Below are 20,811 nucleotides of genomic sequence, written 5' to 3' on the forward strand. Positions count from 1 at the left end.
TGCATAATTTTCCTTGGAAATTTACATTACTGATACTCCGATTTCAGACACTCCTGAACACAACTTTGTTGTCCAACTGCACCTGAATGCACCAAGGACGTTAGTTTGGTCTTTTGATTGTATTTCGTTTGGATTTGAAGAAGCTTTGAAGACGTTTTCTGATCCTGGAGGAGACGAGTAGATAAGATAATCCTTTATTACTCCACTTGTCCGGGGAAATTTCCCATGTTACAGCAGCATTGTATCACACAGTAGAGCAACAATAAGCAACAATAAACAACAATATAATGATAATCATAATAACAATCACAATATTTTCAGGAATGTAGGATGGAAAAAGTGGCTTATGGAATGATGTGGAGTACAAGAAGACTCAAATAATACAAGAACTGCAGATTATGTGATAAAAGCCAATGTGATAGAGTCCAGTTTTGTTTTAATATCAGCCAGAGATGCTGATGTTATAAAGTCTTTTTGCAGATGGAATGAATGACTTGAGATAGCGTTCCGTCTTGCAGGTTAGGTGTCTCAGTCTGCTGCTGAAAAAGCTCTTGTGAGACATCACAGTGTCATGCAGTGGGTGAGAGGGATTGTCCATGATGGATGTGAGCTTTGCCAACATCCTCCTCTCATCCACCTCCTCCATGGAGTCCAGGGAACAGCTTTGTACCTTTGCGGTAAGAAGACTGTGGCCGTTTCTCAGTACGTAACGGTCCCTACCTGGTTCTCATGTACTCGTGAAACGTCATCATGGAGACCGCATTGGACCAGACTAGTGAGTATGTGCATCGGTAGATAGGACCATACAAACATGGATAGGACCTTATATATAAATCAGTAGATAGATGTACACTGCTCAAAAAATTAAGGGAACACTTTTAAAAAACATATTTCAATGTGGGGGAAAAACAAACTGGATCTTAGCACTGATATGGACTGGATAATGTGTTAGGAATGAAAAGATGCTACATTGTTTGATGGAAATGAAAATGACCAACCCCCCAGGAGGGCTAAATTCAAGACACCCCAAAATCAAAGTGAAAAACTGATGTGGCAGGCTGGTCCATCTTTCTGAAATTCCTTGGCAGCAACTCAAAGTGGTATTCAGTAGTTTGTATGGCCTCCATGTGCTTGTATTCATGACTGACGATGCCGGGACAAGCTCTGAATGAGACGATGGATGGTGTCCTGGGGTATCTCCTCCCAGAACTGGACCAGGGCATCACTGAGCTCCTGGACAGTCTGAGGAGCAACCTGATGGTGTCTGATGGAACAAAACATAATGTTCCAAAGGTGTTCTATTGGATTCAGGTCAGGTGAGCATGGGGGCCAGCTAATGGTATCAGTTCCTTCATCCTCCAGGAACTGCATGAGTTCTCTTACCACATAAGACTGGGCATTGTCTACACCAGAAGGAATCCAGGACCACTGCACCAATGTAGGGTCTGACAATGGGTCAAAGGATTTCATCCTGATACCTAAAGGCAGTCAGAATGCCATTGTCCAGCCTGTAGAGGTCTGTGTGTCCCTCCATGGATATGCCTCCCCACACCATCACTGACCCACCACCAAACCAGTCACACTGAACAATGTTACAGGCAGCATAACGTTCTCCACGGCTTCTCCAGACCCTTTCATGTCTGTCACATGTGCTCAGGGTGAACCTGCTCTCATCTGTGAAAAGCACAGGGCACCAGTGGTGGACCTGCAGATTCCTGTGTTCTATGACAAATGCCAGCCGAGCTCCACGGTGCCGGTCAGCGAGCACAGCGGGCACTAGAGGGCGCTGGGCCCTCAGACCACTCTCATTACATCTCTTTCTGATTGTTTGATCAGAGACATTCACACCAGTGGTCTGCTGGAGCTCATTCTGTAGAGCTATTGCAGTGCTCATCCTGGTCCTCCTTGCACAAAGGAGCAGATATCTGTCCTGCTGATGGGTTGAGAACCTTCTACAGTCCTGTCCAGCTCTCCCAGACTAACTGCCTGTCTCCTGGAATCTCCTCCATGCTCTTGAGAATGTGCTGGGAGACAGAGCAAACCTTCTGGAGTGGCACGCATTGATGTTTCATCCTGGAGGAGTTGGACTGTCTGTGGAACCTCTGTAGGGTCCAGGTATCGCCTCATGCTACCAGAAGTTTACTTTTAAATGTACAGAGTGCTACTTACTGTATTTTATTGTATTTTAAATGTACATTACTGCACAGAACATTTCAGATTATTTGCCACAGATCAAGGGTACAGATTGTTGTTGTTCACTGTGTATTGGGTAGAACTCATTTTGATTTAGACTGATTAGCATACAGAACCCTGTGATGTTTATGGTTTACAGCTGAGAACTAGCTGCTAAAAGTCCAGAATATTATTTCTTATTTTAGGTGTGATAATTGTCAGTAAACATTCTAAGAAGTGGAAATTAACAGGGTTGTATATAGTGCTGTTCTTGTACAATATTTGTCTCTTAACTGCCCTCAGGATTCTGTGGTTGAGCTAACAGTTTTACATAACAGGCAGATGCTGCAGCTGATGATGCTGGAATTCACATAAACAAGGAAACAAGTCCATCAGAATTTGAATGTCAACAGTCCAAAATGAAAAGCTCATATACAGCTTTCCTACTGGGTAAAAGAGCCAAAAAAAACATGAAAAATACTTTGTAAAAGCCAGAGGTCGGTAGCAGCTTTCATTTTTCCTTACAACTTTTCAGTGCCCCCCCAAAAAATATCTGTTGTACCCCCTCTGTGCCCCCCCACTAGAATTAATCTGGATCCGCCCCTGGACAAAGTGTGAAAGTACAACAAAATGTCATGAGAGAAAGCTTACTTTAATGCAGTACTGTGGTGTAGTGATTCAAAACTAAAATGCAAAATTGACGTTTTGAACCGTGACCACTTTACATTTCAGATTTTGCATGAATGTGACAAAACTTTAACTGCAGCGTTTGTAAATAAGCTGGTTGGAATGAATGAGAGAAATGAACCAATAAGTACACTCAGTAAATGACTCATGATACATGATTAAACAAAAACACAAAAAGAATGAACTGAGCTGTAAAAGAGCAGTTTATGAACCGTTGTTGGTGTTCATCCCTTGGATATTTTACTGAAAAAAAACAAGTTGAAATAAAGTCTTAACGATGATCAACTGTAACACAAGTAAAGACAGATTTCATTAAAAGGCTTAAATGCTCTTATTTACAAGATGAGTCAGGATTATGTTTCATAGTTTTAAAAAGATTAGACTGAATTATTACCAACAGTGAGGTGATTCTAGTAGAACGACAAAACTCCGCTTTTTTTCCTCTTTACGTCATTGTTACAGAATAATAAAGATGTAAAACACCCAGAAACAGAGGAAGGGTTGAAAACCTGGAACTGAGGCTCCCAGTGAGCAGATGTCAGTCAGAGAATATGAAATGTGGATTTTCAGCTCAGAATCATGAACCAGCGTCTGTTTGCTGAAAGTTGCTGGAATGACAGTAAATTTAACCAACATTATTCTGCACCGTGTCCCAAAAGTTTGTCCTCCTCATCAGACAACGTGTTTGTCACCAAAATGGGTTCCACCTGCTCAATCAGGTACTGTTTGGTTGTTTGTCCGGTCAACTGTCAGGTCCCAGAGGATAAATGTCTTGCTTGACCAAAATGTACAACACTCACTACCAGATTTTAAAAGCCATTGTTACCATGGCCAAGAGTAAGGGCGGAAAATCTGTCTTTCAGAGTCTGAGATTAATGCACAGACCACTACTCTTTGAAATGCAGGAAAAACTGGTGTCAGAAGTGGTGGTAAAAGTAGAGTAAGTGAGGATCCTTCAGAGACTTGCCTCACTCTGAACGTCCTGGAAGAGCCAAAGATCTGATGAGAAAGGCCACGAGTAAAAGACACCAGTCATTCCGGTGACTCAGTCAGAGGCTGAAAAATCTTAATGTTTTTAAGCGCACTATGCATCGTTATTTAACAGAAACACTGGGGCTTAAAGCTTACAAGAGGCGCCCACTTCAGCTCATCCTGTCGTGTTCGGCTCATCTCGGCTCCTCCATTCCTGTTTCTTACCACCCGAATGGCCGGGTGGCTGCAGACTCTGACGTCACGCTTCACTTCGTTGCATAAACACAAGACAAGATGCTGAAGACCTCCGCTGTTTGGGAATTCTTCAGTTTAACTGAAGACAAAACGAAGGCAGTGTGCAAAATTTGCATCCTGGAGACCAGACGAACGGATCTGAATATTCGGGTTGTCTCCGCCAATTCCCACAAATATTCGGATATTTGTCTTTAATAGGGTCCAAATATCCGGAGACCAGAAACCACTATTCGGGCCAGCCCTACACACCACGCGACTCACCAAACTGCAAAAGGAGAAGAGACTGGCTTTCACCAAGAAGTCCACAACTCTAGGGCTGGATCCGAATATTCGGTCGAGACGGCGGCATCCGAATATTAATTTTGAGATCTGAATACCCTCCCCTCCTCTCCCCTCGTACATTTCATGCCTGAAAAACTAAAAGCTGTGATCTAAGTGATAGTGGAAAATACTGATTATTGATTATGTTGCAAATTCAGTGTTTGAGCTTCGTTTTTCTGGGGAGAACGACCTTTTGGGACACGGTGTAGAAATCTTCCAGTTGGGACACTATGGGAGCAGTTTCATTCATCAAACCTGCTCAATGATCTTCCTGATAATGGCCATGAATGCAAAAAACGCAATTTTTACCATATTTACTCATAAGGTGTCTCTGACTGGCACCAAACTCGACATTTTTAAAGTCTCTATTGGTGCAAATCAGAGGAAAATAATTCTGTGTCTTTGGGTGAAAATACAGGTAAAAGCCAGAAAATTAGAATATTTTCATAAACTTGATTTATTTCCGTAATTGCGAACAAAAGGTATAACTTTTACATTATATGTAATCATTGCACGCAGACTGATGCACTTCAAATGTTTATTTATTTAATTTTGATGATCATAGGTGGCAACAAATGAAAATCCGACATTCCGTGGGTCAGAAAATTAGAATATTACCTGAGGCCAATACAAAAACAGGATTTGTAGAAATGTTGGCCAACTGAAAAGTATGAACGTGAAAAATATGAGCATGTACAGTACTCAATACTTGGTTGGAGCTCCTTTTGCCTCAATGACTGCATTAATGCGGCGTGGCATGGAGTCGATCAGTTTCTGGCACTGCTCAGGTGTTATGAGAGCCCAGGTTGCTTTGATAGTGGCCTTCAGCTCTTCTGCATTTTTGGGTCTGGCATTCTGCATCTTCCTCTTAACAATACCCCACAGATTTTCGATGGGGCTAAGGTCGGGCGAGTTGGCTAGCCAATTGAGTACAGAAATATCATGGTCCTTAAACCAGGCACTGGTAGATTTGGCACTGTGTGCAGGCGCCAAGTCCTGTTGGAACATAAAATCCCCACCTCCATAAAGCAGGTCAGCAGCAGGAAGCATGAAGTGCTCTAAAACTTGCTGGTAGACGGCTGCGTTGACCTTGGATCTCAGGAAACAGAGTGGACCGACACCAGCAGATGACATGGCACCCCAAACCATCACTGATGGTGGAAACTTCACACTAGACTTCAGGCAACGTGGATCCTGTGCCTCTCCTGTCCTCCTCCAGACTCTGGGACCTCGATTTCCAAAGGCAATGCAAAATTTGCTTTCATCAGAAAACATAACTTTGGACCACTGAGCTGCAGTCCAGCTCTTTTTTTCCTTAGCCCAGGTGAGACGCTTTGCGCGCTGTTTCTTGTTCAAAAGAGGCTTGACACGAGGTATGCGGCAGTTGAAACCCATGTCTTTCATGCGTCTCTTGGTGGTGGATTTTGAAGCACTGACTCCTGCAGCAGTCCAGTCCTTGTGAATCTCCCCCACATTTTTGAATGGGTTTTTTTTCACAATCTTCACCAGGGCGCGGTGATCCCTGTCGCTTGTACACTTTTTCCTACCACAGTTTTTCCTACCCTTTGCCTCTCCATTAATGTGTTTGGACACAGAGCTTTGAGAACAGCCAACCTTTTCAGCAATAACCTTTTGAGTCTTGCCCTCCTTGTGCAATGTGTCAATGGTTGCCTTTTGGACAGCTGTCAAATCTGAAGTCTTCCCCATGTTTGTGTAAGCTTCAGAACTGGACTGAGAGACCATTTAAAGCCCTTTGCAGGTGTTTTGAGTTAATCAGCTGGTTAGTGGGTGGCACCAGGTGTCTTCAAACTTGACCCATTTCACAATATTCTAATTTTCTGACCCACGGAATGTCGGATTTTCATTTGTTGCCACCTATGATCATCAAAATTAAATAAATAAACATTTGAAGTGCATCAGTCTGCGTGCAATGATTACATATAATGTAAAAGTTATACCTTTTGTTCGCAATTACGGAAATAAATCAAGTTTATGAAAATATTCTAATTTTCTGGCTTTTACCTGTAAGTGTTTTGTGGTTGGTGGAAAATGTGAATAGACAGAAACATGTTTTAATCAAACTTACACCATCATAGAACTGGTTTGTATTATTCTAACATAGCAGGCTGTTCCATGAAGACCACAAATTCAGATCAATGACAATGTTACATTTTAGGACTGCAGCCGCATTATTTGTCATTATTATTTCAGACATCGTTCTACAGATTGGAACGTACAAAATGACACATAAAACCCTCATGGCCACCTTCTTTAAGGACTTTTAACTCAAAAACTAATGTTACCTTTGAGGCCAGATTTTCCACGTGATCAACACAACAATCATTTAAAAAACATCATTCACGTTGGAGACAGTCAGACGTGGAGCATTTGGTGAACTGAGGCAGAATGAGCCATGTGGACGAGCTGCTGGATCAGCGGTCTGGTTCTGGTCCAATCAGAGCTGCTGCTGGACCTTTGAAGACTAAACTGGATTTATGTTCAGTTTGTGGCCTCAATGCGATGTGATCAAAACCCAGTAAAATGTGCTTCAATAAACTCTTGTTTTCAGGACACTTTGCTCTCATCAGTTCTACGTGTTGAAGGCAGAGAAGCTCAACAACTTTGACTGCAGCTGGAAATAGAAACTAAGCTGCAATATAATCCTGCATTGACACAAACATCCTGAAACACTCTGCAACCTGACATCAACCTCCAACAGATCAAGTCAACATGAACTGAACTTCTCCATCATTCACAGTGTGGAGCTGCAACACTAAACTATACAGGAACAACACACTTCATACTGGTTCCCAGTCCACCTCCCAGTAACATGGTCCAGTCAGAGTCTCTACACACCAGCTGCTGCTGCTGCTTCAACCTCTGGATCATCAGGACACACTTCATCCTCTCACCACAAACATCGTCCTGATCAGCATCACTTCCATCTGCAGAGAGAAGAAGAAAGATGAGAGGAGATGAATGAGTTTGATCAGCATCAGGTGTGTTTCTCTGCACATTTCACTGCAGTCCACAGTGGAAACAAACTGCTGACAGTCATCAAGCTTCATTACTGCACAAACTCTTCACTCATGGATTTACTGCTGCTCCATTTAAACCAACAGTCTCTGAGTGTCCGTCAACATCTCATCTGCTCTGAAAACATCAGCTGACAAACCAACATGAAGGCTGGCAGTCAACACATCTGGATCAAAGCACACACAAGGACACACATCCAGATGTGGCTGCTGGACCTGAGCAGAGCTTCTGCTCTGTACAAACACCTCATGGTTCCTCCATGTGATGATGCTGCTGCTGTGAAATAAGAGGCGCTGGTTTGCAGGCTTCAGTCTCACTGATCTCAGAGCTGTGACAAACATCACACTGATCAGCTGATCACTGTTGGAATGAGACAACAAACAGTGAGATCAGATCTGATGGACACTTTGATGAAGGAGGACCACTGTCTCTGCACATCTGGAAGGCTGGCAGCTGGAATCAGCTTTATTTCCTCAACACATCAACACAACAACAACAGTCGGCTTCACATCCATCAAACACACCATGACAACAAGCTTGTGGCTCCTCTGATTGGCTGACTGCTGTCTCTGTGTTTCTGTCTCCATTCTGCTCTCACAGCTTCACTGAGAAGCTGCAGGTTTACAGGAGACACTGGATCTTTGCTTTGATACTGACTGTGTTTAGTAGAAAACTGCTGGAAGCAGCAGAGACTGATGGAACCTTCTACTGACCTCAGAGTCTTCAGGCTGCAGTCTGGACTCTCCACAAGATCTATCAGATGTTTCACTGATGATTCCTGCAGGTTGTTCCTGCTCAGGTCCAGATGTTCCAGATGGGAGGGGTTGGACTTCAGAGCTGAGACCAGAGAATCACAGCTGATCTCTGACAAACTGCAGAACTCCAATCTGAATAAAGAATAAAAGATGTGAGTTGAGCAGACAAAGTTCCTGCTTGAAATCATTCAGAGTTTCATCATGAGTTCAGAGCTGAAGAAGCTTCAGAAGGTCCAAGTTTAAAAAATGGAAACTCCAACAGCTGAAGCCAACAGGATGCAGCTTCAAACAGTCCAACAGAAGCAGTGAAGAAGAGCTCTCATTAATATTAATGACAACATGCTGCTGCTTCAATAAAGACGGAGTGACTTCAGCTCTGAAACTCTGCAGCTCCACCAGTGGCTCCATCCACACAAACTCATGCTGAGCAACAAACACAAGGAAAAACACTCACACATTTATTTCACTTTCTGCTCACAGTCACACAAACACACAAGAAGGAAACGTGGACAAAATGAGGCTCCAGACTCTAAAAGATCTTCATGTTCTGGAACCATGGAGACCTTTCCATCAGGACTCTACATTCACATCATTTCATTCTTCATCCATCTGTCATTGATGGTGGAAAGTGTCCATCACAGTTTTCAGAGGACCAGGTGACGTCTTCAGACTCTTTTCTCAAACACAAACATCTTCACTTTCAGATGACTCAAAGCAGAAAAAGAAGAAAATCAGCAGAAAGTGAAGCAGAAAATCTTCCCGTTGCTCCTGATAAATGACTTCAACTCTTCATCAACTCTCACAACTTTTCTGCTGGATTTTCTGCTCATTCAACAACTGATGGATCAGCTTCACCTTTCATCAGCAGGAAACTCAAACGGCTGCATCTTGGATTAGAACGTTTCACTTCCTAAAACATCACATGACTTCATCCAACAGCTGGAACCAGCAGATGCTGAATATTAGTTTCTGTCTCTCAGGATGAAAAACAGCTTGAATTACAGCTCAAACTATCAGTCCACTATTTGATGAGTCCGTAGACAAAAGATGAAAAACATTTCAATCATGGTTTCACTCATTTATCCAGAAAAAACATCAAACTGCTTCCAGTCTGTCCACTGTCAACACTCTCTGTTTTCTGTCACATTAAACTGAATATTTGTGCTTTTGGACTGTTGCTGGAACAAAACCACACATTTGAAGACGTCACCTTCAACTCTGACAAAGTGGATCAACAGTTTTACTCATTTTAACATTTTATCAACTAAAATAGTGAAATAATTGAGAGCTTGATGAGGAATAAAAACAGCTGTTAGCTGCTGCTGTCAGTTTGAACTCCAGAGAAACATGAGGTCAGATCTGAGCTGAAGATCACGTGTGTCAGAGTTTCACTGTCAGTTATTCACTGGAGGATTTTTATTCTGAGATGGAGCTTTGAAATGTGCAGCTCAACATTTCTCTCCAAGAGTCCAAGGACTGAAGCAGAGAAGAAGAAAACAGACGTTCCATGAAGATCCTCAGTGTGGATCAGTAGAACATCAGCCTGATGGCTGCAGTTTAGAGTCATCACAACTTTACATCACATTCATCTCAGCACACAAAGAAAACATGATGTCTGACCTCAGAGTCTTCAGGATGCAGTCTGGACTCTCCACAAAACCACTCAGATGTTTCACTCCTGAATCCTTCAGGTAGTTCCTGCTCAGGTCCAGATGTTCCAGATGGGAGGGGTTGGACTTCAGAGCTGAGACCAGAGAATCACAGCTGATCTCTGACAACCTGCAGCGCTCCAATCTGAGTATAGAATCATAGATGTGTATAAAATCATTGATGATCCATCAGATGTGTTCAGGTTCTGAATGTGCAGATCAACATTACTTTGTCCTCATCAATCAGCTTTTCTCTAAAAGCAGCACAGTGACTTTGTCCTTCTCTTATTGTGGATCATCATCATGTCAGCCTTCTACACACATCATCCACATGTCAGCACAACATTCATCCACCTATTCATGTCCACACATCAGTAACATCTGCTGACCTCAGTCCACTCTCTCATCAAAGGATCAACATCAAATCTCTTCATTCTTTCATTTATTCCATCGTCCTCCATCTGGAACTCTGCAGTCAGCTGATCAGGGCATTTATTCACACTTCAACAATCTCAAACAGCTTCACTAGGGGTGTAACGGTACACATATTCGTACCAAACCCTTCAGTACAGGCCCTTCCAGTTTGGTACAGAGGTGTACCGTGGTACGAAAATTTTTAAGACTATTAAGAACGTACAGAATTGTTCAATTGCGAAACCTAAAACTTCGTAGTGCCCACAGTTGCGGTGGACATTCTCTGGCTCACACTCACGCAGTATTGCGGAACTAAAACCAAGCAGGAGTTTCCAGGGAACCACAGGACGTGACGGAGTGTTATTCTCCTGCCGGCGCTTCATGGCTAATGCTAGCAACAACTAGAAGAAGCTAGAGCTGGAAGACGCTCCCAGTGAAGTACAAAAAGTAGAAGAACAAGTGGACAAGACGAAAGCCGTATGCCGACACTGAAGCGGTCCTCAGCTCTGCATGCAGCAACACGTCAAACTTAGACACATTAGAAAAAGCACCATCCAAGTGTAGCTATCCCTGCTGCTAGGAAAAAACAGAGAACTGTGCAAACGATGCTCCCAGCATCATTTCATCAAACCCTGCCTAGCATTTCAGAACGGGCTAAAGCAATAACCAAGTCCATGGTGTTTTCATAGCAGCAGATCTACGGCCATACTCCGTTGTTGAGAACTGAGGTTTTAAACTTATTCAGGTCAGCTTACAGTAACTTTACATTACTGCTCTTTGCTACAGATAAATGACTAGATTGTGTATTTTTTAGCCTACTAGTATATTTATGCTGGTAAACAAGAGCCTAACTAAACGGTATTGTTTTTTTTTTTTAAAAAAGCAATTAATTAAAATATATTTCCTATTTTAGGTGACAGAGCCCAGTTATGAAGTTCCTTCTCATCCACACTTCAGCCAGAAAGTCAGACCAGCTCTTAGATCAGCAGGTTTGTTTACTTTTTTTTTTCATTTTTCCCCATAACTGAGGACCGAACCAAACCATGACTGCTGTATCGAAATATGTACCGAATCGTGACTTTTGTGTACCGTTACACCCCTAATCTTCACAATGTTTCAGGAAAATCCTCCAAATTTATCAACAACAAACTCCAAACTTCATTTGAATATATTGAAAAACCATCAACAGTGAACTGACCTGAGAGTCTCCAGTTTACAGTTTGGACTCTGCAGTCCATCACAAAGATGCTTCACTCCTGAATCCTGCAGGTCGTTTCTAATCAGGTCCAGTTCTATCAGATGGGAGGGGTTGGACTTCAGAGCTGAGGCCACGACTTCACAGTGACTCTCTGAGAGTCTACAGTGAGAAAGTCTGTAATGAGACATAAATGACAAAACATGTTATTATGAAAAAGGACACTTTAGATTTCCTTCATGCATTTGATAGCAGAACATTTGGACTGGTTCTGTTGGACATTTAGTTCTTCCATCAGCTGTCCATTTCCACCAGTCTGCTCTGCATCACCCTCACTATACTTGATCTGCTCTTCTACATACTGTTTGAATTTTACTACCAGCTGCATATGTAGTAGATTTAATGCCAGAGCTGTACATCATAACAGTAAACTATGAATCAGTTACAATGTTAGCTTGTACTTTCTATCTATCATCTAGCTTATCATACATGTATCCAGCTGTGTGTTCTATGTTCCTTGTTCCTCTACCTCTCTACCTCTTCTGTTCCTCTCTACCTCCTTCCAGCAGCAGATGGTTCCCCCACATAAAGATCCGGGTTCTGCTCCAGGATTTTTTCTTGTTTAAAGGGTGTTTTTCTTGCAACTGTCACGGTAGGGCTGCTCTGGTTGTTCAGACATATGGGTTCTGTAAAGCATCTTGAGAATATCTGACCTGTAATTGGTGCTATATAAATACAATAAAACTGAATTGAATTGGTTCAGCTGATCTTCTCTGATGTTTGACATCAAACTGAATTCTCATCAGCCTCTCTCACACCTGCACACTTTCAATCTGTAATAATTATATTAGGACTGGGCCTTTAATGTCTTCATTTTGATTAAACAATTACAGAAAAAATCGTGTAAAAATAACAATAATGCTTTTAAACACACCTTTCTCAATTGTCAGTTCAATTTCTGGTAACACTGATGAACACTGAAGACCAGTAGGTGGCGCTAATGAACCTAAAGTCTGTTTGCCACAGGAGATATACCGGGCTTTGCAAAAGTTCTGTTCCATGGTTTCATGATCTTTAGAGACATTTACATGTCGGAGTGAAAAATTCCATTAAACAAACTGAAAGTTCTACCTTATAGGCAGGTGTCCTTAATACAAATTTGTTCTCCGGTGAAGTTGTATCAAGATGGAAGTCAAAAGAGTTGAGATATCTGCTCTCCTTCATGCTGGCCACAACAAGTCTGACAGAGCCAAGCAGCTGAACATCAGCCGGATGACCGTCCACAGAGTCGTGGAGAGGCTCAAGAATGGTGAAGATCTTTCAGTGATCTTTCAAGAATGGTGAGGACCTGAAAGATCTTCACCATTCTTTAGCCTCTCCGCAACTCTGTGGACGGTCATCCAGCTGATGTTCAGCACAAAGGAGAGCAGATATCTCAACTCTTTTGACTTCCATCTTGATACAACTTCACCGGGGAAAAAAAATTGTATTAAGGACACCTGCCTATAAGGTAGAACTTTCAGTTTATTTAAAGGAATTTTTCACTCCGACATGTAAACGTCTCTAAAGATCACGAAACCGAGTGTAACAGAACTTTTGCAAAGCCCGGTAGATATAGATATAAAATTTCCCAGAGGTTTAATGCTTTGTTGCATGTTTTGTACTTGAAACTTCCTCTGTTGTAAAGTTAAGCAAATACAAAAGGACAAAGTATTGTAAAACAGTAAAATGTTCTGCCTGTAATTCATATCTTTGTTGTTGTCAGCATTAAGGGACCAAAAAAGATGATATTTTATTTATTATACATTTTTTATATTAATCAATTATCAGAATGTTTTTTCTGCCAAATATCGGAATCGGCCTCAAAAAACCCATATCAGTCAGGTCCTAGTAATAACTGATGCTGAGATAAAACCTGGACAAGAACCTCTACAGTTCTTCATGTGTTTCAGCAGATCTGCAGGTTTCCTCCATCAGCCAAAGGAAGAAACTCACAAGAAAAAACTGTCAGACGGAACAATTATCAGAATGAAATAGAAAAACTGTCTTCATTCTTTTAACAGCTTTAAACAGAACCAACTGAAAAATCCACATTTTCACAGCGTTTGAACATCTGAGACTAAACACAGCTGACATGGAAAGTTAGAAATAAACAAGTGGAACACTGAGAAGAATGAGATGTTCTAGTGAGAACATCTGAAGAACTCAACTACTGATCTACTCTGATCATGTTCATCACATCTGGACTCACCGAGCCTTTCTGCAGTTCCTCACAGCTGGAATCAGTCTCAGTTTTCCCTCCTTTGATGTTCTGTACTTGTCCAGGTCCAACTCATCCAGAACCTCCTCTGACATCTGCAGCATGTAGGCCAGAGCTGAGCAGTGGATCTCAGAGAGTTTCTTCTCTGATCTGTTCTCTGACTGCAGGAACTCTTGGATCTCCTGATGTACTGAGAGATCCTTCATCTCCATCAGACAGTGGAAGATGTTGATGCTTCTGTCTGGAGACATTTCATCACTCTTCATCTCCTTCAGGTTGTTGATGACTCTCTGGATCATTTCTGGACCGTTCTCTGTCCGACCCAGCAGACCTCCTAAGAGTCTCTGGATCATTGGACGGTTCTCTGTCCGACCCAGCAGACCTCCTAACAGTCTCTGGTTGGACTCCAGACAGAGGCCATGAAGGAAGCGAACAAACAGGTCCAGGTGACCATTTTTACTTCTGAGGGATTTCTCCATCACTCTCTTCAGGAACACATCCAGAGTGTCTCTGTTCTTGTCTTTCCAGTCTTTTCCCAGGAAGTCCTCCAGAACCTTCTCCTTCCTGTTGATGTAACAGTGGAACATGTAGACTGCAGCCAGAAACTCCTGAACGCTCAGATGGACGAAGCAGAACACCTTGTCCTTGTACAGCCCTCTCTCCTCTTTAAAGATCTGTGTGAACACTCCTGAGTACTTTGAGGCTGCTTCCACGTCGATGCCACACTCTGTCAGGTCGGACTCATAGAAGATCAGGTTTCCTTTCTGCAGCTGCTCAAAAGCCAGTTTTCCCAGAGACTCAATCATCCTCCTGCTGTCTGGACTCCACTGTGGATCTGTCTCAGCTCCTCCATCATACTTGACCTTCTTGACTTTGGCCTGAACCACCAGGTGGTGGATGAACATCTCAGTCAGGGTTCTGGGCAGATCTCCTCCCTCTCTGCTTCTCAGCAGCTCCTCCAGAACTGTAGCAGTGATCCAGCAGAACACTGGGATGTGGCACATGATGTGGAGGCTTCGTGATGTCTTCACGTGGGAGATGATGCTGCTGGCCTGCTCCTCATCTCTGGATCTCTTCCTGAAGTACTCCTCCTTCTGTGGGTCGGTGAACCCTCTGACCTCCGTCACCATGTCCACACAGTCAGGAGGGATCTGATTGGCTGCTGCAGGTCGTGTGGTTATCCAGAGGCGAGCAGAGGGAAGCAGATTCCCCCTGATCAGGTTTGTCAGCAGCACATCCACTGAGGTGGACTCTCTAACATCAGTCAGGACCTCATTGTTGTGGAAGTCCAGAGGAAGGCGACACTCATCCAGACCGTCAAAGATCAACACAACCTGGAAGTGTTCAAAGCTGCACATTCCTGCTGCTTTGGTTTCACTGAAGAAGTGATGAACAAGTTCCACCAAACTGAACTTTCTCTCTTTCACCACATTCAGCTCTCTGAAAGTCAATGGAAACATGAAGTGGATGTCCTGGTTGCTTTTGTCTTCAGCCCAGTCCAGAGTCACCTTCTGTGTTAACACTGTTTTCCCGATGCCAGCCACTCCCTGTGTCATCACTGTTCTGATTGGTCCATCTCTTCCAGGTGAGCCTCTAAAGATGTCTTCTGGTCTGATGCTTCTTTCTGCTCTGTCTGCTTTCCTGGATGCTGCTTCAATCTGTCTGACCTCATGTTCATCATTGACCTCTGCAGTTCCTCCCTCTGTGATGTACAGCTCTGTGTAGATCTCATTCAGGAGGGTCTTCTGTCCTGCTTTAGCGATGCCCTCAAACACTCTCTGGAACTTCTTCTTCAGACCACGTTTAAGTTTACGTCTACAAGCAGCAGCAAGTTCTGAATGAAAAAACAATATGAGATCAATGAATAAATGACAGTAAATATTCCAACAGTTCATCCTCCTAAAGACTGATTGTGTGAAGATATTCTGAGACTTTAGTAAATGTTCTGTTGATCAGCAGCTTCAGTCTTTACACAAATCCTCTTACTGCTCTGCAGACAGTCAGCCAGCTTCTCCTGCTTCATCCTCCTCAGGAACAACACTGTGATCTGCTCAAACATCTCTCTGCTGCTCCTCTCATCTTCATCATCACCCTCCAACTCCTCCTCATCCTCCCTCTGACTCTCTGAGCATTCTGGGTAATCTGGACTCACAACCTTCTGCATCTTCTTCAGCTCCTTCTTCACAAAAGTCACCATGTTGTCCTCCAGCAGCTGGAACACAGAAATGTGTCAATGAGTCCATCAGAGTGAAATCATGGAGCCAAACATCAGATCCATGTTGGACACACTGACAGTCCACTGGTCTACAAAGAGCAGCATGGAGACGCCTGAACACAACACATGGAGAACAACTTGTTGTCCATGAACTCACCATGAATATGGAGTCCAGGTGATGCTGCTGGACAGACTGAGCTCTGGGAACCTCTGAGTTCTGCTGCTCCACTCTGTGGATCAACATCAACAGTTAGATCTCAGTACGTCTGTCCACACAGACAAACCACATCAAATCAAATGGATTTAGAAAAACAGTTTAAAAACAACCTGAGCTGACCAAAGTGCTGCACATGATCAAGATAGACAGAAAAGAATGATGAGCAGACAGAACATTTAAAATGATAATTGACAATATACATGTAAAGACAATATAAAACTAGTAAAATCAATGAGTGAAGCTAAATTACACAGAATAAAATACTACAACAGGATAAAGAGGATAGCAACGTGGAAGATCAATTTTTAAATAAATATGAAGTTTTAAGACCACTGAGAGCAGCCAGAAGTCATTTAAAACCAGAACATCTTGAAGTTTTTCTTGAAAATATCATCAGATTAGAAGAGGAAGGCTGTTCCAAAGCTTTGGACTCTAACCCGACTGCAAAGGTTCAACCAATCAGCAGCCTCAGTCATGGAACAGTTATTAGCAGTTGGTCTGATGAAGCTCATATGAGGCCTTGAGGTGGAGGAGGAGCAAAGAGGTTCAGAAATGTCCCCAAGTACCAACTCCTGCATGGCTTTGTCATAAAACCACCTTAAAATCAGTTCTGTATTTAACCAGTAACCAGTGCAGGCATCAGAGGACAGGTTTAAAGCTTTCCATTGTTTTGCTGTCAGTTAAAAGTCTGGCAGCAGAATTCTGCACCAGCTGCAGACCAGACAGTGAGGACTGACCAATAACCAGGAACAGTAAGTTATAGCAGTCTAACATGAGGAAACTAGTTCAGTCATTACAGTCTTCATGTCTTTCAGACAGAGGATGGACTTCAGTTTGGTAATGTTCCTCAGTAGAACGTAACATCTGTCACTACTGAATTAATGTGTTCATCAAATTTCAGAGGAATCAAAGACGACTCCAATATTCTTGGTTTGGGCTTCAAGGTTGCTGTTAACAGCATTAGATTGCTGCTGATGGATGTTGTTTTGTGGAGATGACCAAACAGTCACTTCAGTCTTTCTGCTGGTCAGCTGTTAGTCTGATTCACTGGATGTAGGTTGTAGGTATCAGTTTGTTACTGGACCATTATCTCAGCTGGGATTCTCCTCCTTCTACTATCATTGTGTTCATGTTTTCATCACCACAGGAAACAACAACAGCAACCTCTGGACAGCAAACAGTTTCAACTTAAGATTAAACTGAAGAACAAGTGTTGCTCAGTATTTGGATCGTGCAGTAATGCAGCTCTGATAGTTTCTGTAGGAGATTATCTACTGTAATCACAGTGGTCGTTTCTCTGCTCACAAATGTTCCACAACAAGTCCAGCTGTCTCTATTTTCAGTCAATGAAAACTGGGATTCATTTCAAGAAATTCACAATAAAATCACAGTTTGAAATAAAGCCGTTAGCTGATCATGAATGCTGCATTTTAGGATGTAAGTTACACAACACGTCTCAGATTTTAAACTGTGTGTCAGTGGTTTTACAGATTCCTGCTGCCGTCCTCCTGCTGTGACAGTCACAGTTTGATGCTGTCTCATGAGGTGAAGCTTCATCACGTTTTAAGTTTATGACTCAATGAACATTAAACTGAAGTTTGACTTAAAACATGATCACAAATCTAATCACAATAGCTGACAGAGAAAGAGCAACTAGACATTTACCACAAATCATACAGCCCTAATGAGGACTGATCAATAAGTTGATCAATGATAACTCAGAGAAACTGTCCCAAAACTAATCAGATCAGAGCTGCTGACATGAAGTAGCATCATCCAGGACCAACTCCCCCACACTGGGGATGAATTCATGACCATGGAATCAGCTACTGAATGAAACTCTGCTCCTGGAAATCACAGCAGGTTCCTGTTAGCAGCTAATGATGAGCTGCTAATCCTGCTACCAGCTAATGATGAGCTGCTAATCCTGCATCACAACACACCAACATGTGCAGCAGCTGAGCTTCAACTTCCACCTCTGAGCTGCTGCACACACGGCCTGGAACTGAGTTTACAAAGAAATAAAGTCCAAACTTCTTCCCTCTGGCTTTAACTTCATTGGTCACAGAGGGCGCACCTCTGAGTCTTGACCTCAAGAGGGCGCCATTTGTTATGTAACGTAACACCATCAGAGTGTCAATGGATGCTTACTCAGCTGCGTGCTTATGAAGGGAATTGTATTGAATGATCCCCCCCCCCCCCCCCTTCATCATGCCGCCCCCTTGAGTTTGCCGCCCTAGGCGGCCGCCTAGTTGGCTTGTGCAAAAAACCGCCACTGTCCACAAACCTCCATGAAGACAAATGTGTCTCCAGGACATCACAGCAGCGTTCACCGTTTTGCTGTTTGTCCTCCTCCGTCCAGCAGCACCTCGAACCTGACTGCAGCTTCCTGCCTACACTGTTTGAGCCAAAGCACAAAGACGCCACCTGCTGGAGCAGCTGCTGTCCTGCAGCTGCTTCACCACAACCACAGCATCCATTCTTTCCACTCTGACAGCACACACTGCCTCACACAGGAACATTTCCATGGATGTGACAAAGAGCTGAGCTGACACTCAGCATGTGTTTGAGGATTCCATCAGAAAGACCATAAAACTGACTCACTGACATTTTATACAGTTACAGCATTTACAGATGAATTATTACCTCTTTGAAGAAGAAGGTTGTTCTCCTTTAAAGTCAATATAAAGATCCTTTGACTGGTCACTCTTAAAGGACACACAGCTGGGTTCAGGTCCAGGATCAGATCCAGATTCAGGTCCATGTCTGAGTTTCTGGTGAATCCTGATAAAAGAACATTAATTTCTCATGTTTAACAAAATTCTCGCTGCATGAAAACCACTGATCAGATTTTAGACGTTGTTTTATTAATGTTAACGAGGAATCAATCGATTATCAGTTTGGACAATAATCAGATCCGATAGTCAGAACTTTGACCCTCATCAATATTGTTATTGAAGCTTTTCACAGTGAACATGAATCACATAAACACTGATTCACCACAAAGACACACAAAACAATGCATTGTGTGTCTTCATGTTCATGTTGTGTGTCATTGTGAGGATGAACTACAGAGTCAGTATCTTACTTCTTTCCAGCAGAGCGCAGTCGTCTTTTAAAGTTAATGATGCCGCCCTTTGAGCCGTCACTCCTCACAGACACACAGCTGGGTTCTGGTCCTGGTCCTGGTCCTGGTCCTGGTCCTGGTTCTGGTCCTGGTCCTGGTCCTGGTCCTGGTCCTGGTCCTGGTTCTGGTCCTGGTCCTGGTCCTGGTTCTGGGTTCTGATGGATCCTGGTAGACAGAGAGGAAAACCAGCAGCTCAGTAACTGCAGCACAAACAAGCAGCTTCACATCAACCAACACAGCTGGAAGTTCAAGCAGCACCAACACCAAGTCATAAACCAGAGTCCAAACTAGCATCCTGCTGGATCTGCTGTCAGGATGCAGCTTCATCATTAAATCTCTTTACTGGACTCCATCCAGAGTTCACACACAACTGAGAGGATCAGCTGACTGTCTTACCTTTCCATGTTGGTGAAAACCTGCAGACACCTCAGAAAAATAAATACATTTGGTGTGATTTCAGACAGTTTAATACTGAAGTCAACCCACCGTTCTTTTGATGAACGATTCGATTTAAAATTAATGTCAAGATCCTTGGACCAGTCGCTCTTAAAGGACACACAGCTGGATGCAGGTTCTGGATCAGGATCAGGTTCTGGTTCAGATCCAGGTTCTTTCCTGTGAATAATGATGCAGTGATGAGTGCTGAGCTCTGACATGCAGAAGAGTCGTGGACACTTAGAGATGTGGTCTCACCTCTGAGCTTTGTTCTGCTTCTTCTGTTCCCCCACAGAGAGCTGTGAGGATCCTCACACTGATCCATGCTGCTGAACTCACAGCAGCTCACACACACCGTTTACCTTCACCTGCACAGGAAACACATCATTCAGCTCCATCCAATCCTCCTGTTCATCCTGTGTGCTGCACAAACATCAGCTGCTGCTCTTCTATCAGTCCATCACATCTACACAGTGTGACCTGCTGCTGGATCCTGGTCCACATCCATTCTCTCTCTGGGATCATTTAGACATTCTAACAGTTACCAGCGCTGTTGTTTTTTGGTGTATAAACGTGTAAACTTTCTCTCTTCCTACAGCTGTTCATCAAACTCAGAGCCAATAGTTCCAAACAGCTGGAAACAACAAACTTCAGCTCCTCACAACATTTTATGGGTCTGATTATTCTCATTATTGGGGAAAATCATTCATCTATAAGCTGTTTGTGTCTGTTTTCATCACAGGAAGATGTTGCTAATATGAACATTTAGTGTTGTGGCCTAATAGATATGAAACTGTAGAGCAAAGTACAGAAAAAGATGTGCTGTAATTTTGGAACATTAAGTGTTTATTCAGCGTCTCCTTGATGTTTGTGGATGAATATTGTTGCTGAAATGAGGAAAAATCCCTCCTTTAATTATTATTTCTGCGTCTCTTCTAAACTTCCACAGAAACGTTTCCTGGTCTGATCCAGTCAGATTGTCGGTGTTGTGCCATAAAGTGATCGTCTGACCAAAACTGATTCTGGACTTCCTGTTGAAGGAACTCCCAGTTTAAATCCATCTACATGTTTACAGTCACAACAGGAAAATACTCCTATGCT

The 20,811-nt window shown here is 42.9% G+C and overlaps 1 protein-coding gene across 2 annotated transcripts; it reads right to left on the bottom strand.

Moving 5' to 3' along the window:
- Positions 1-6,438: 6,438 nt before the first annotated feature.
- Positions 6,439-19,884, bottom strand: LOC127535855 (NLR family CARD domain-containing protein 3-like). Of its 2 annotated transcripts, XM_051954776.1 has the most exons (11): positions 19,762-19,884; positions 19,237-19,440; positions 18,795-18,932; positions 16,089-16,161; positions 15,703-15,928; positions 14,099-15,550; positions 13,708-14,047; positions 11,460-11,633; positions 9,819-9,992; positions 8,157-8,330; positions 6,439-7,352 (listed from the first exon to the last, which is right to left on the bottom strand). In XM_051954776.1, the coding sequence occupies exons 4-11, from the start codon at positions 16,089-16,091 to the stop codon at positions 7,343-7,345; spliced, it is 2,553 nt and encodes an 850-aa protein (XP_051810736.1). In that variant the 5' UTR covers positions 16,092-16,161; positions 18,795-18,932; positions 19,237-19,440; positions 19,762-19,884; the 3' UTR covers positions 6,439-7,342. The 2 variants fall into 2 exon arrangements, with proteins under 2 accessions (XP_051810736.1, XP_051810735.1); XM_051954775.1 differs by lacking the exons at positions 6,439-7,352; positions 18,795-18,932; positions 19,237-19,440; positions 19,762-19,884 and adding an exon at positions 18,436-18,480 and having other exon boundaries at positions 7,885-8,330.
- Between the last annotated feature and the right edge of the window lie 927 nt (positions 19,885-20,811).

This window comes from Acanthochromis polyacanthus, chromosome 10, assembly GCF_021347895.1.
Source record: "Acanthochromis polyacanthus isolate Apoly-LR-REF ecotype Palm Island chromosome 10, KAUST_Apoly_ChrSc, whole genome shotgun sequence".
In the NCBI taxonomy this organism is placed as follows: domain Eukaryota; kingdom Metazoa; phylum Chordata; class Actinopteri; family Pomacentridae; genus Acanthochromis; species Acanthochromis polyacanthus.

What these genes read in the sequence shown, in the direction of transcription:
- LOC127535855 (XM_051954775.1), bottom strand. An exon ending in CAACCAGAGACTGTTAGGAG is followed by an intron (nt 14,048 to 14,098) that starts GTCTGCTGGGTC and finishes GACTCTTAGGAG; the next exon opens with GTCTGCTGGGTCGGACAGAG. An exon ending in AGGAACTGCAGAAAGGCTCG is followed by an intron (nt 11,634 to 13,707) that starts GTGAGTCCAGAT and finishes GTCTCATTACAG; the next exon opens with ACTTTCTCACTGTAGACTCT.